This window comes from Trachymyrmex septentrionalis, unplaced genomic scaffold (assembly GCF_001594115.1).
Source record: "Trachymyrmex septentrionalis isolate Tsep2-gDNA-1 unplaced genomic scaffold, Tsep1.0 scaffold16, whole genome shotgun sequence".
NCBI lineage: Eukaryota > Metazoa > Arthropoda > Insecta > Hymenoptera > Formicidae > Trachymyrmex > Trachymyrmex septentrionalis.
Genome location: NW_017304758.1, coordinates 1,582,958 through 1,598,664, shown reverse-complemented (window position 1 = coordinate 1,598,664; position 15,707 = coordinate 1,582,958). Strand labels below are relative to the sequence as shown.

The 15,707-nt window shown below is 41.4% G+C and overlaps 1 protein-coding gene across 1 annotated transcript in view; it reads right to left on the bottom strand.

Moving 5' to 3' along the window:
* LOC108746089 overlaps positions 1 to 15,498 on the bottom strand; it is a 26,491-nt gene extending 10,993 nt beyond the window's left edge. Inside the window, exon 1 of the mRNA XM_018482626.1 lies at positions 13,269 to 15,498. Within this exon, the coding sequence (XP_018338128.1) occupies positions 13,269 to 13,278 (10 nt within the window). The 5' untranslated portion in view covers positions 13,279 to 15,498. The remainder of the gene's footprint in view (positions 1 to 13,268) is intronic.
* Positions 15,499 to 15,707: the final 209 nt, after the last annotated feature.

The following is a 15,707-nucleotide window of genomic DNA, read 5'->3' as shown; positions in this document are numbered from 1 at the left end:
GTTTTAATTTTTTGATTAACCCATCGAGTTATAAATATATGCAAGCACTTGAAATCTACAATTTCCAAAAATTTTATTGCCATCGTCATTGAACACAATCATTGATTATAAGAAATTAAATTTTATTACGTTTTGGCAATCGGTATTAGCGTTTAGAGAAACAATTGAATTTTACTTTATGAATACAATTTACATATCGATCGATACTAAAATAAAAATATTCAATAGTCATGCGAAATTAGATTTATATCAAAAGAACAATTTCACAAAGAATTTAATATATTTTATTTAGTTATAATATTTTGAGAAAAATTTATCGCGTCTTAAAACATCAAATAATTCATTCCTATTTACTCCTCACTGAAAAAAAAAAAAGTTTTCTCTCCTTTTATATGTATAGTCACTATAAGTTTTTGCATAATATTTGACATCAGTTCGGTAGTAAAGACTTAAGTAAGATTCATAAATAACTCTATATTTTTCTGCGTTTTTCATTTGCATAGTTGCTCTCATCGTATCCCTCGTTGAAGAATGCGCGTCGCCAACCGAGCGTCCACGTCGTTCTTGCGTATATTTTTATAACTAGCAGAAATCGCCGGCCTTTTCTTGGACTCCACTTTCGCGGCACCGTTCACCGAAGTACCCGGTAATTTTGGACCGCGCTATTTATATGCGCAAATAAAGTAGAGGGAGAGGGGAAGAGAGAAAAGAGAGAGACAGAGAAGGACAAAAAAAGAAGCGTGAGGAGCTGGCAGAACACGAGCCAATCTCGTACGCCAACGGAGGCATTTCTCGCGGAGAATCACCGCCAGACTTACATCAACGGCCCATTTGGCAGCGGTGATTTCCTCCTCTCGGAGAAGGAATACCAGGAAATCACCATGAAAGTTTTTGATTCTCGCAAAAGACATCGAAAGTATCGCGCGATATATCATAATTCGTCATTTAAGTGACCTTACAAGGTTAGACAACGAGCGAAGTTTCACAAAAGTGCAGTTCACTCTTCAGCTTCGTATTTTTATCGATCTCAATAGAGATTTTAGATGAAACATTAATTTAATATAATTCTATCGTTGTATAGTATCTCATCGTAATATCGATGTCTTATTTATTCAATCTAAAATCTACCAATGTAGATTAACTCTACACGCAGATTAACTTTAATCTCAGTTCAATTTATTACTTAATCTTTTTAGAACTAAAAGAAGAGAAAATAAATTAAATTGATTGATGTGCGATTTAAAGTTAATCTGCATTTATATAGAAACGCGAAAATAAATTGCTCGTCTGATTGGCGAAAACGGTCGAAGATGAATCGCGTTAATTGCAGTTGTGGCTGCAAAGTTTACGACGCAAGCACAATGTGTCGATCCGTGAATAAAAACACTCCTTTATGAGCAGACATGTCGTGGGAGGATACGCGTTGTGACGCAAGACACTTAGGTGGATTTCATTAGCTCTTCCCCGGCTGCAGAAATGAATGAAGTGACGAGATGGCGCGCTCTTTACTGTCAAAGTCATTCTTATTCGCTCAATCCAACATTCTCGAACGCGCGGTATCTACGCGTTATTATCACACAGGATGTTTTATGTATTGCGGACCGATCTAAGAGTTGGTGCACGAGGAAACTGAATCATCGCATCGCCGGTGATATTTGCGCGCTATCGTAAATTTACATAAAGCGTCCATGTGTCGTAATAGTGTATGTACATGTACACTATACTATTATTTGATTTTAAAGAGGAAGGTGTCTCTATAATAGTAGTGTACATAATGACGATATGTGTATAATATCATGTTGAAATATTCAAACGGTAGAGATTTTAACATTGTTAAATATTAAAGGAGCAATAGCACTCAATTCCTTGAATTAAATAATAAAATAATATATTGTCGTTTTTAACTTCCATGTGGCAAAATCAATCCATTCCTACGATTATTCTCAAAGTAAATAATAATTTCTATATTAACGTATGCACTTGGTAAATAATAAACTGAATGTTAGTCAAATTTAATACATTCTCTTGAGTTAATTTGTTAAACTTTAGTTTTAGTTAAATTAACGACTATGAGGAACATTTTTTATATAGAAATAATCACTCACATTATATAATAAATTATGAATTTAACAACGTAGCTTACAAATAGCTGCATTATAATTCGTAAGGAGATTAAAAGTTGGAGAATTTATCCAAATTGAGCACACAATATAATAATACTAAAATTAATTATCGACGAGTGTGTTAGATGCTATTCTTCCTTTGTGTTTTAATTGCATCGCGTGTTCCGAATCGAGGCAGATATAACATCGATGAGTTGAAAAAAGATAAACAGAGAAGGGATTATCATCGGGGATGTATCGCCCGGGAGTTTCAGATTATTCAATTAACGGCCCCTCAAATATTTGCCTCAAATTACAGCTTGTTATTGAAGTTATTCGGGCATCGCACGTGCATATACTCACGTAAGCTACCTCGTAACGAATATACATACTTCGCAAACGCGTGTGGCAGCGCAATAAATACGCATGCACTCGCGAAGTCCGCAGAGCGACGAAAATGGGTCACGATACGTTTTGTTTGCATTTCGAGCGAACGTAGATGCAGATTTTGGTCGACTATACTCGGCAGTATAAAATACCGCCGCAGTTATTTCTCTACGAATAAACCGCTCCAATTCGCTTGGACGCGTTTAATTCCGTGAGAAACTAAAGCGAAATAACTGTATTCTGTTATTGCTTGATAATTTTTTGTGGATATTAGAGAAATTAAAACCACGAATTAAAATAAATTATTTCCTAATTTGCTTCGGAAGGCAATAAAAATTCGATAATAAGAAACGAAAATGTACCAGAGATGAGCTTCTATATAAAAAAGAAAAAAATAGAAAAAAATGTATTACAGCTTTCAGAGACTCTGAAAAAAATACAATCATTTTTTAAATACAATCATAAGATTTCAATTTATGATTGTGGATATAAAAGAATAAAAATCGATGTGACCTTATCTTGCATTGACATTATTATTTGTCATCTAGAATTACGTTCATTTCACAAGCACTACAAAATCTCGAGGAAAATCACAATGCCGTTTTATGCGAGAATTATTTTTGTCTCCAATAAATCCGCTTTTTAATTTTATTACAAAATGTCACACATCTAGCGAAAGATCGTCAATCATATACCGATAAAGTTCCGAAAATAAAATTCTTGGATGTAAAGGGGAATTAACTGAAAATAAAATTGTCTCAACCATTTTATTTTAGATCGATCGTCGCCGCGTCAGAGAAGACGTGAGATTTTCGATGTATTGTACAATTGTGCACGTAAAGTTAGTTGCGGACTCTCGCCGTAAAGTTTTATTTTCGGACTTTCGGTCGCCGAGTTTAGCGATTTCGCCCACGTCGTTTTCCCCAATTCGAGTATAAGCCCCGATATAGAAAGCTAAGCTACGCGAGTCTCGGGAATACTTTATTGATGTATTAGTGTTATTATTGTTTGCCCTCTATCTTGATAGCTCGCTCCCTGACCTCGGGTCCCTCCCTCTCTTTACGATGCAACGGCGGGCGTGCGCGCGCGAAGATAACTCTCGTTGTATGTCGCCATGTTTGGCCAAACTAAGGATGCAAACATAAGGCAAATTTATACGATTCACGATCGTATTTGAGAAAAATGAAGCATGAGTTTCTCAATTTCTCTCATCCACTAAGGTTATCCAATGGGCAAGTTTTTATAAGCACCTTTTTCAAATGTAACCTTTTTCAAAATCTGCATAAAATTACTGTGATTATATTGTAATGAAAATTGCATACAAGTTTCAGTAATCGTATATAAGTTTTAATTAAAACAATGTATAGGGTATTTTTTTTTTTAATAAAAATTATTTCAATCTTTTTTTTTTCTTTAAAGTTTAAATTGTTAAATAAAAAATAGGAGGGCAAATTAAGTAAGTGGATGTGGTAAGAATGCAAGTCGTAGATATTGTTTCCTATATTGGCTTAATCCTGAGCGAGAGTTCGAAGAGGCGAAGCGTAAACTCGTACAAACGACCAATTGCAACCTATGAATAGTTCGTTCAGTCTGCCACACGTCGTACAACGTACATCATGCCACCGCACGCTGTATGGACCTGACAATTCGTTAATCGTTTTATGCCGGACGCGTCAGACACGTTAAACGCTCGTTCAACTGACCGCGGCTTAATCCCGTCATGCCTCAATTTTCGCACTTATTTACGTCTGATTCTCAATTAGTGCTCTGTCGTTTGAAATGTTCACAAATTTATCTTTCGACTCGATACAATTGCAAAAAGTGATAAATCACACGTCATCGAATCCTGACAACATTAACTGCTACATCAAAAATTTGCGATTAGTCTGTCTTGAAATTCCTAATAAAAGTTTTCGCATTTTGTCTTAATTAAATTGAGTGTTTAACATAAAAAATATCAAACGGTCATTATCAGCTGTTTCTATTTTTTTAAAATTAATATTAATTTCTTAAAATGTAGAATTCTGAAACTTTTACTTTTCAACAATTATGTCCTTTATGCTGATGGAATATTTAGTTTTTCTCAAAGTCTTTCTTTATTTTTATAGTAATTTAGTCGATTCTTTTAGTGAGTAAGAAACGTGGTACTTATAGTTTTTTACAGTATCAAGTCAAAGATTTTCTGTTAGATTTCAATGATTTTTCTATTGACACTTTGTTTCTATTATTGTATCAGTTTTTTTTTTAAACACGCGATTCAAATCATGCTAGACTTGACGCGTACATAACACTTATCAATCATGCATAGTGCGTAGTTGAGCAGGAAAACGCGACCACGACTAATCGATTAATTATCGCGCAAAACATAAGAAGCCCGTGTAGCTCGTTCTTATCTGGCTCAATTGATAAACGAGAAATCAGGCTTGAATGGCAATTGCGCCATTCTCATGTTATTATACAACTACGACGACAACTTGTCCGCACCTGTATACGAACTCAGCGAATGCTCGAAATTCCGTCGTACGTGAATCAGTGGTCTCGAAAGCGTTATCAAACACTGGATTGCGGAAACCGGCTGCATCGTTTCACGACTTTCGCCGGCGAGAGATCGCCAATCTTTCACTTCGCAATTCCTCGCCTCGAGGAAGAAGCGAGATAATTTTGGTAATGCCGCGAGTTTTTGAATATTTAACGTGACGAGCTCTAGTGAGAATTTCTCAATACGTAAGAGAAACGAACGCGCTGAAACCTCGAGGTATCTTGTTGATTCTGAGTCAGACCTCGGGTCAGTTCCCCGCTCGTTCATTAATTTTCCTTAAGCTACGATAGCTGTCCGATTCTTTTCTGCTGGTACGAGGTGAAGTTTAATTTAACTGATGCGATAATCGATAACGGTAGAATATTTCTTTTTATAGCATGGACAGTGTGTTGTTTCGGCATAGTCATTCAATGCACCGTCGATAATTTTAACTGTTTGTTAGTAGTATTTTAACGTACGCAAACAGCATATTTATTTATCATGGTTTTATTGCCAGATTGTGCGTGTGCCAGATGGACGAAATATGTCGTCCAATTAACGTCCACTCAATGCAGCATTTTGCGTAAATCAAATCAGTGATGCGCAGTATTTCTCTTATGTGAACTGTTTGTAAATCAATCTCTTCTTTCACATTGAAATACATTCAGTGTACAGGCTGTAATATTTTACAACTTTAAAATGATATAATCAAGATACTTGCAGATTATGATTAAAAAAAAAAAAAAAAAAATTAAACTACCTCTTTTCCATGTAAAGTGTTGGAAATTATTATCATCGCATTGCGAGAGAGATCTTCCTATGGAAATTAGATTACATCAGAAGTATGTCGCTACGGAAGCAATATTGAGAAAAACTTGGAGGTGATAAAAAAATGTGCAAGAAATTTCAGTGATCTATCAAGTTTTAATTCGTTAACACGCATTGCCAATCTGCTTTCAATTAGACTATCTCGTTTTCACCTAAACTATTACAATCATCCTCGATTATTATTGTCACATGTTACGAGATATCTCTATAGAAATTAGATCACATCAGAGGTTTTTGTAAAACTCTAATGATTAACACGCATTGCTATTTTGCTTTCAATTAATTCTACCTCGTCGATCTATCTCGTTTCCACCTGAAGTGTTGGAATTATAATCGAATTAACGATCGTTATTGCGCAATGCGTTGTGATCCTTCTGTGGAAATTAGATCACATCAAAAGTCTGTCGCTGCGGAAGCGAGGTTGGGAAACACTGGTGTATCGTGTAGCGGATCTGTGTGGCGGCTAAGCGCGCGTCGTTGCACCGGATGAACTCTCCGATCATGCGGTGGCCGCTGCTGCCGTCGCCGCCGCCGCCTCTCTTTCGTCTGACTGTATACTCGTCGTATGCAATGCACGCGGTGGCCTCTCGAGGGTCGTACGGTGCTGCCATCGGCGAGGAAACGGGAGATTCCCGCGATGTGCAAGTGAGTCACGCGCGCAACCCGAGCCACCGCCGCCGTCGCCGCGTCGCCGCTCCGCGCCGCGCCACGCCGCACCGCACCGCGCCGCGCCGCGCGCGTCTGACGAAGGAAGAGGCATTCCCTGCCTCTCCCTTCCCGCGGCCATCAGCCGCTTGCTTGCGTCTGACGGAGCACAACTCTCCCCTACCGTCGGCCTTCGCACGGTCACTACTGACGCACACAGCCGCACACACGCCCCAACGGAGCGATCTCGCTCGCTCGCTCACGCGCTCGGGGATTCCGCTCGACACTCTGCGCGCGCGCGCGCTACCGTACTCCGCACTCTGCGCGATACTCCCCCCACCTCGCGCCGCACCGCGCCGCGCCGACGGAGAGAGACTCGGCACGAATCCACGCTGCTCCGCTCGCTCGCTGCCGGTGAACGGGTGATTGGGTCACGCACCCCGCCGTGCGTCTACGTGCCCTAGGACGTTCACGGCCGCCTATCCACGGAATCCCTCCTTTGCCCCACCCTCCCCTTGATGCCACCCAAAGAAAGGAGACTCTCTCTTCGAGACTGAACTGATGATACGAATGTTTTTCTTCCTTCGCGGATATGCATTCGCATGCACGCACGCACGCACGCACGCACGCACGCAGCACGTATAGGTACTCTTTTTTTCTCTCTCGTTCTCCACAATTTTTTAAATTTTATTCTACCGTCGATCTTTTATCTCAATTTTATCAAAAAGAATAAATTACCGTAAAGATATAGAATGTGATAAAAAGTGAAATATTTCGTCAGTAGTAAAGGACATAATTCTTGAAAAGTCAAAAAATTGTGGAATCTTATCTTTTACACACAAGAAACGCAATTAACCTAAAAAATAGAAACTATTTATAAAAGAAAAAACAGAGTGGTCAATAATGACTCGCTCGGTACTTCCGATATTAGAAACATCGTGTAACGCTCGTGTAATCTTAATTTCTGTGGAATATCATTAACACTTCATTACTCGCGTGAAGTATTTTTCTTGTTCTGTTATGAAATGATTACACCATAGAGATTGCCCACTTTAAATAAATTCGTTAAACGCGAATGAATGCTATTTATTCACATAATTATATTGCTTTTATCACATGTTTGAACAATTTTGTTTGCATTTATTTTTATATAAAAAGTATAAAATATTATCAATATTTATTTAATCATTAATGTAAATCATTAAAGAGAACAATGAACATTGAAATAAATATATGTCAAGTGTCAGAAATCCTGCGGGAATAATTACGTTAAAAAAAAGTCATGCGAGTAATGTAGGGTTAAGCTTTCACTCGATTATGTATTTTGCGAGTAATGCGAGGGAAAGCGAATCAACGATCGAGATTTTAATCTCGCCCTCTTCATTCTCTGTCATTACATCATCTAACATGCACGTGTTATCTTGATCGTCACAGCTTCGTGTAATCGATAAGAATCTGATATAATTCAACACTAAAGAATGGCACAAAATAGATATGCTCGCAATACTCTAGATTTTAATTGAAAATGACCCAACAATTGAGTCATTCGAGTATCGCTGTCAGTCGTGCAAACAATATGACTTCATATTTACCTTCCGATTCGTTTAATTAGATTCTATCACTGACAAGTGCCGTTATCGCCAATAGGCTTTCGTGTGGGTTTATGACGCATGGCGCATAAATCTATATAATAGCGAATTCTTCGTATTTGAGCGTCGCCTCGTTACAACAAATATTACGTATCTCTTTGAATTGCAAATTTTACGAAGATCATCAATCGACGGTCCGTGTGAGATCGGAATTTAACGCGTATTATACCGTGAATATTCCTAAAAATTAGGACGAGTATTTACCTTACGAATAAATAACGTAATTCTTCCGGTTTTCACGCGAGTGACGCTACATACTCGTACATGTGTCTCTCGTGGCTTCCTTCCCGCGAAAACAAACGTGCGAGAAACGGTTATTAATGCTAGTTGAAAGAACATGATAAGCCTGTCTACAATTAATCGTGGTAGCCTCAATTGCTGATCTTCGTGTCACGATCGATGTGGAACGTGATATAGTATAACTGTATCTCTCTGATCATCAATGCCCGCCATCAATTTACCGTACGTCAAAGCTCTTGGAATTTTCGTTTAGCTTGAAAAATTGATGAGTGATTTAAATCTTACTGCTAGTAGACGTGATTAAATATAAATTAATATACAGTATTCGACTGTCGTCAAAAACTGATTTCGAAGATTAATTCCGTAAGATAAAATCATTAAAGATAAAATCGATTTCTCTTTTTCTTAATTTTGTAGAAAGTCATCCGTCATATTCCGTTATCGTAACTCATAAAGCAGCGTGTATACAACAACAACAACAACAACAACAACAACAACAACAACAACAATAACAACAATAATAATAATAAGAATAATAATATGTGCAGGTAAATTATCGCCATTCGTACCGTTCAATGAAGGAGCCAAGTTCGAGAAATCATGTGGTGGCAATTAAAACCTGAGCAATACGTCCAGCGTGAATGGGTGAGTGTCGTACAATCCTTTTAAGCTTATTACAAGACCGTAACGGGTTTATAGTATCGCCGAGCGAGCGTAACGAAGTTCGGTGGATATACGATGGGGGTGCACGGACAGTTAAAGTAAATTTAGATAGCGTAAAGTAAATTCCATTGTATCACGTGTGACCGCCTCCTTTCGCGAGATATTTTAACCCGTGAATGTTTGCGCCGCGAAACATGAGTTTTCCATTTGATCTCGTAATTCCATTTTGGAAAAGCCAATGATCACTGACATTGATTGCACATCCAATAATCATATACAGCTTGATTTAAGCGAGAGTTTATGTACATACATATATATATGTGTGTGTGTGTGTGTGTGTGTGTGTGTATAAAAGCGTTGACATATTTCTAGTAATTGGAAATAAAATTCACAATAGATTTATTATTAATGTCTACCAACGTAGATTAACTTTCAACGCAGTTTAATTGATCTTTTCCTCGTTTTTAGAATTAGAAAAAGGTATAAGCAGTTAGAGAATAAAGTTAATTTGCATTGATAAAAACAAGGAATGGACGATTAAATATTGATAAAAAAATTGTCTATCGCATTTTTTTACACGCAACACGTTCACAGATTGAACGTCTTGCATCGTTTCATAGAGTATTTTTGTATTTTTCGCAATTGGCGTCGTTATTTGCATCGCAATTTCACAAGAAACTAAGCAAAAAGAGAAATTAAATGATGACGAAAAGCAATTCCACGAATGGTGCGTTAATCGTCAACAGCTGATCTCTTCCGCATAAATACGTGCTTGATATCGCGACAGATCGAATTCCTTTGACAGATTTACGCTTAGTGCGAGATTCCACACGAATCAGCGGAGATTCCCGTCAGCTGATGAATGATCCAACGCTTAACATCTCCATATTCTTGTATAAAGTTAGAAATTCCTAGTAAACCAGAAGAATTCCGCTTACATTCGAGTTACTGTATTCTCTATAAGCTATCTGAAAGGGGAAGCATAGCGAGCTGATAACAGAGAAGTTATCTAATCGATACTCTTGTAATTAAAACTTTTGTGATCGTAATCGTGTTTACATTGCGCGTTACATATATGACGAATTGCTACTATATTCGTCATCACTTTTCATATTTGTAATTAGAAAAAATTATGTAGACAAAAAGTTTCGAAAAGTTTCAATTTTTTGATAATTTGTTAATTTTTATAATGCATTTTAAGTTCACGGAATAGAACAATTTTACTAAAGCGTTTCAAAGTTTGGCTAAGTACGTATCTAAAAATAATTGTGTTGGGTTATTAAAATAATTGTGCAGGTCAAGTATAATGGACAAAAATGTTGCAAAAGATGTTGACATTCTTGCAATCAACTTGTGCGCCACGCAATTGTTACACATACACAATTATTTTATTGGTCTAACAAAATTATTTTTCAGACCTGTATATATAACTAGCTAAATTTTTAGATACTTTAGCAAAACCCAAGGTTTAAAACCTTTAGGTTTTAAATTGACCCTTTCCATGTGCTTCTGCAATTACGTGACTTTCCAATCGATCAGACTCCCGAGAAAATATATAAATGACACTTTTTATGAAAAATTAACATTTATAGCGCGTCACTTGCCGATTATTTTAAAACGTAAGAGAATACGTGTGTTTACAGAATATAATTCTCCCTCATTTCACGTTTCTTTAACTTGTTTCACGAACTTGTACTATCATCTTCGCGTGCTATTGTTTACACACAAAACAGCCGCCAAGTTCATCGCGTGTTTATGCTTGTTTCAAAGAAACGCGAAGCATTATAGCGACTACTCATCCTCGAGTCTCATTCTGTTCCGTTTTCATTATACAAGTACTCTTCGCAGACAAGGAACGTTCCCTGGTTTCTCGAAATTAAGACAATATCTCTTACCGTTAGATGAACAGCTATCTCAGAGATTTATTTTAAGCGCTGACTGTTCTAATATGAATCGCACTGCTCGCCCAAAGCCCGAATGATTCGAGAATGAAGTTTGCATAACATTCGAATTACCGTTCGCCGATAGAAATATCCGCGAATGGAGGCACCTCGCGCTGTAGAGTCTGAATCTCTCGGGGCTCTTGCAACTCTCCGGGCCCGGGAGAGTCCTTTCCACGAATAGACAACAAATCGAGAGAAATTCCGACGATCCCACTCGCAGTCCGGCCGATTCCGGCTTTATACGGCTTGGCCGTAGCCGTCGCTGTCGTTTCGTCGTCGCGTCGCCGCTGTAGGAGAGACGCGCCTCACACTCGCTCGCTCTCCGTGTCTTCTTGGCGTAGCATGAAAATAGCCCAGCGTACTTGGAATATCGCGTGGCCTACGCGTTAAGCATGCTAAAACGGCGTCATCCAACGGACGTGGCGTGCGTGCGTGCGTGAGTGCGTGCGTGAGCGCGTGCGTGAGCGCGTGCGGAGCGATTACTTGAAGAAGCATGCTCATCGATGCTTGGCTATTAGAAAGTACTCAATAATTTTCTTTCAATACTTTACGTAGCTTCAGTATTTACGCATCTAGATGTAACACTCGCACGACAAATATTTGTGAAAAAAAATTGCTTCGCGATATTTTTCGATAAGTAAGAATTAGATAAAAACGATCGAAGCACAGCTTGGTGAATAATGGATTTTTTTTGTATAAGGTAAAAAATTTTATTTATAATAATCGAATTACATTTTTTACATTTAGTACAAATACGTGAATAGAAGAGAGAAAATAATTACTTTGGTTTCAGTTTAAAATTCGTGGTAAAATTCGTTTTATAACTGTCCGCTATGCATTTAAATAAATTAAGCTAATATGTTTATGAGAGAAATCCCCATAAAGAAGGATTATTCGGAGGAGCAAAACGAGAAGAAGCGAAGAGAAAGAGGGGGAGAAGCTTATTATCTCTGTCGTGTGTGCAGTTCAAAAATTGTTCTCCCGCCATCTACCCGCTCCGCAACTTTGTCGTGCAGACTATCTCTCTTGAAGTTCACATGTACTTGTTTGACCAGAGGTGGTCGACCAGCGATACTGGAGAAATACCGACCAACGATTAATTATAACTTGCCGGTTATTTACGGCTTTAATTTGCGTGCTGATTCTTCACGATCTAACGGGTGTTTCGAAAATTACTTCTTTTCGATTAAGCGCTCCGGTTGCAATTAGTTTGAATTTTCCTACTAATTTCGTCAAAAAATCTGTTGGGAATCTAGGGAAAAAAAACAATCGTTAACAATTTTCATTCCTCTTCGTGAATTCATTTATAATGCTATTGTTAGATTTTATATAAAAATTTTGTTTCATACAGAGACGTGCAATATCCATTTCTCACGTGTCAGTTTAGCGAGTTAAAAATAAAGCGCGGTTGCAAGTATATAAAGACTAAGACCGCGTTGTATTTACTTTCAAGGATAGAAACGTTAGTCAGCGATAATGTTAAACGATTGCTGTCATTATCTGTGTATCTCCCTCTCTTTATATCGGAAAACATGACAGCGTGACAAAAAAAGCCTTTCGGGTAACGTCAAGTCATCGTATGGACCGTGTACATGAATGTCGCAGGATACGTATTGCGCGCGCACGCACGATTGAAGGCCGAAATTACTATGATCGTATATACGCGATGCTCGCACGCGGTCCGGTTTGTAAAAAGAAGAGGGGAAAGCGAATAGAGGAGCCAGCGAAATGCTGACACGGAGGAGGGCTTGACGTAACGACCGCAGTATCCCTCGTAAATTTTTACAACGCGATCGTAACACCGTTCACAATGTGAACGAAACTGGTCGAGAAAGAATCCAATCTTTTCTCCCGTTCTCCCGTTTCTCCTTCATGATCACTCAGCTTTCCGAGTATCACGAAAACACGTCGATGCATCGAGGCGATGAGACCGCAGAGAAGGAAGGGAGCGACCGAAAAAGGAGAACGAAATAGTGAGCGTCGAGAGGGAGAAAGAGAAGCGATAGAGAGAGAGAGAGAGAGAGAGTGGAATGACGAACCAGGAGAGGAGGATCGAGATCGGAGAGCATGGTCACAATGCACGAGAGAACAAGGGGGAGAGAGAGAAAGAGAAAGACAGAGGCACTGTTGTCGCATCATATCTCGCGAGTATACGGGGTCAGAGGAAAAGAGGGACAACAAACATGCCGTGCGAGGAGTGACTCTGGAACGAGAAAGAGAGAGAAGGAGAGAGAGAGAGAGAGAAAACTACGGGGAGGGAGGGGGGAGAGAGAGAGAGAGACTCATGGTTCACCTGTCGTCATGGCAACGCCGCTTCGCCGCTCACTTGTTACTCCATCGGCATAGCTCGGCCCTCGGCGGCGGTCCTCTCGCAGCCTCCGCAGGAATACGAACGCGAGTCACGATCCATCGCGTGGGACAGAGAGCGAGCCGACGCCTCCTTTCCTGATGGGCGAGCGCTCGGCTTGCTGGAGGCGCGATCTCTCTGCCGCGCCGAAGATCGACTTGGATCCTCTCTCTCCTGTTTTTTTTCTCTTTTTTTCCAACCACACCGGGCGGGAAAAGAGAAAAAGAATCTCGCGCGCGCGGTGAGACACGGGATCACCCTTTTCTTGCGTTCCACCACTACAATACGCACTATAGGAATTATCACAGAAATACGCACTCCATCGCGAGATATTTGTATATATATATATGTATATATATTCTCGTCGTCCTCTCTCGTTGTTTCCTCTTTCACTCACGGAGAAACGTAGAATTCGAACGTATCACAGAAACGTGGAGGTGGGGAAAAAGTGAGCACAACATCCACCCTTCTCTTCTCCGATTCGTGTGTTTTACTCGCTCCGTCCTCCCGCCACGTACTTAAGCCGAAGTCACTCTTCTATTTTAAGCTCCGCACTTGCCTCGTCCGTCGTATCCTCTATCTCTCTCTCTCCTTCTCTCTTTTCCTCTCTCCCTCCTGCCGATACCATTCGTACGCACGCACGCACGCACGCACGCACGCACGCTCGCTCGCACGCACGCGCTGAGCAATATTCACACACTTACGAAGCGCGCCCAACGATCTCTCGCGCTATATACGGTGCGCGATTTCTCGTTATCCACTTACTACGAGCGCGTCAATCTGTTTGCTATGCAAATCCCGTCCGACCGGCGCTGACGATGATAACGGGCAACGAGTGATAGCTCCGAATCGGCAGCTACGAGTCCTCGGATATGATATCTCTCGTTAACGTAATCGGCCGCGCGCGGTTAGTCATTGCCCGCCGACGACGAGCGACATACGTTAGTAGGAAAAGTATAATCGGTCACCCGCGCACCGCGGATTTCACGGGGGTATCCTTACCCCCACCGCGAGGCACGGCACGGCACGGCACTGCAACGACGACGACGATGACGACGACGACGACGACGCGAGGAGAAGGAATAAACCACTCGCACGGCCAAGCGTACACCACCGACACTGCTACTACCGCGCGGTCACCACTACCATCACCACCGCTGCTACCATCGCCGGCGTTCGCGGCACTGCTGACTGCCGAGAGCGTCGCGCCGTGTCGCCTCGCGTCTCGCGTCTCGCCGTGTCGGGGACGCGTAAAACGTGCCGCGCGCGCGGCGAGAAACTCCGACCGCGAATTCCCCCGGCGGCGGTCTCACTCGCACGGTGACGTCATTGGCGCCTAAACGCGTCGCCGTGGGGATACCCGCCGCGTCTCGCCGCGTTCTCTTCTTCAAGAGTGTCTCCGTCCCAAGAGAGACAGACAGAGAGGGAGAGAGAGAGAGAGAGAGAGAGAGATCGGTAGCCGATCTACCGACCTCGTTTACTGCAAAGATCGTGTACCAGGACGATTCGTGTGACGCTCGTTCAAACTTTCAAAGTCCAACACTTTCGCCTCGATGTTATTCCGACGTAGCTGGATCCACGATGATCTACGATCGATGCTCCTCGTGGCCGCTCTCGTACTCGCCGTGTGATAACACTTGACTACTGCTCCATTCATCCGATCGGTAGCCGGAGATGAATGTCGATTCGATCCGGGATGGCTCGCGAGACGCTCCTTGACGATTCACCGCGCCGATCGACACTTCCGCATGTTCTCCGTCCGAGGGTAACATTCGCGCGATCTCTTCGGTATATCTTGAGCTTTCTATCCGATGGAAGCCGAGATACAAGTTTCCCCCGTGTAACGACCGGCGTCCGAAGTCACGCTTTCCCGCTCTCGATCGCGATCGATCGGAATTCTCCACCTGTGCTCCTCTTCCTTTTGCGCGAATCCGCCACTCTTAACGACGTCGTCCTCCAAAGATCCCCGCGAGTCTTCGCTAAAAGAAGATCGCGCACACTTGTACACGTTTTCTCACACCACGCGTCACACGCGTCACGTTACTCTCGATCGCGCTCGGTCGCCGCGATCTCTTCCCCCGCTCGCGATCTCGAGTCACTTCTCCCGTCACAAATCCCGCTTTGCCTGCCACAGTTGGCGTTGGCGCGCGAAAGTTGGATTTTCTCGACGACGACGATGACGACGACGACGATCACTTCCACATCTCTCCCTTGCGTTCTTCCTCCCTCCCCCCCTCCCCCTTATGATCCTTGTGATCCTTGTGTGCGAGTCGCTCCGTTTCACCCGCGTTCACCCGCGTCGCTGTCAACAAGTGTGATTCCTGGCGAACACGAACGGTCGACGCACACACACTCGCACATACGCACACACAACATACACACACT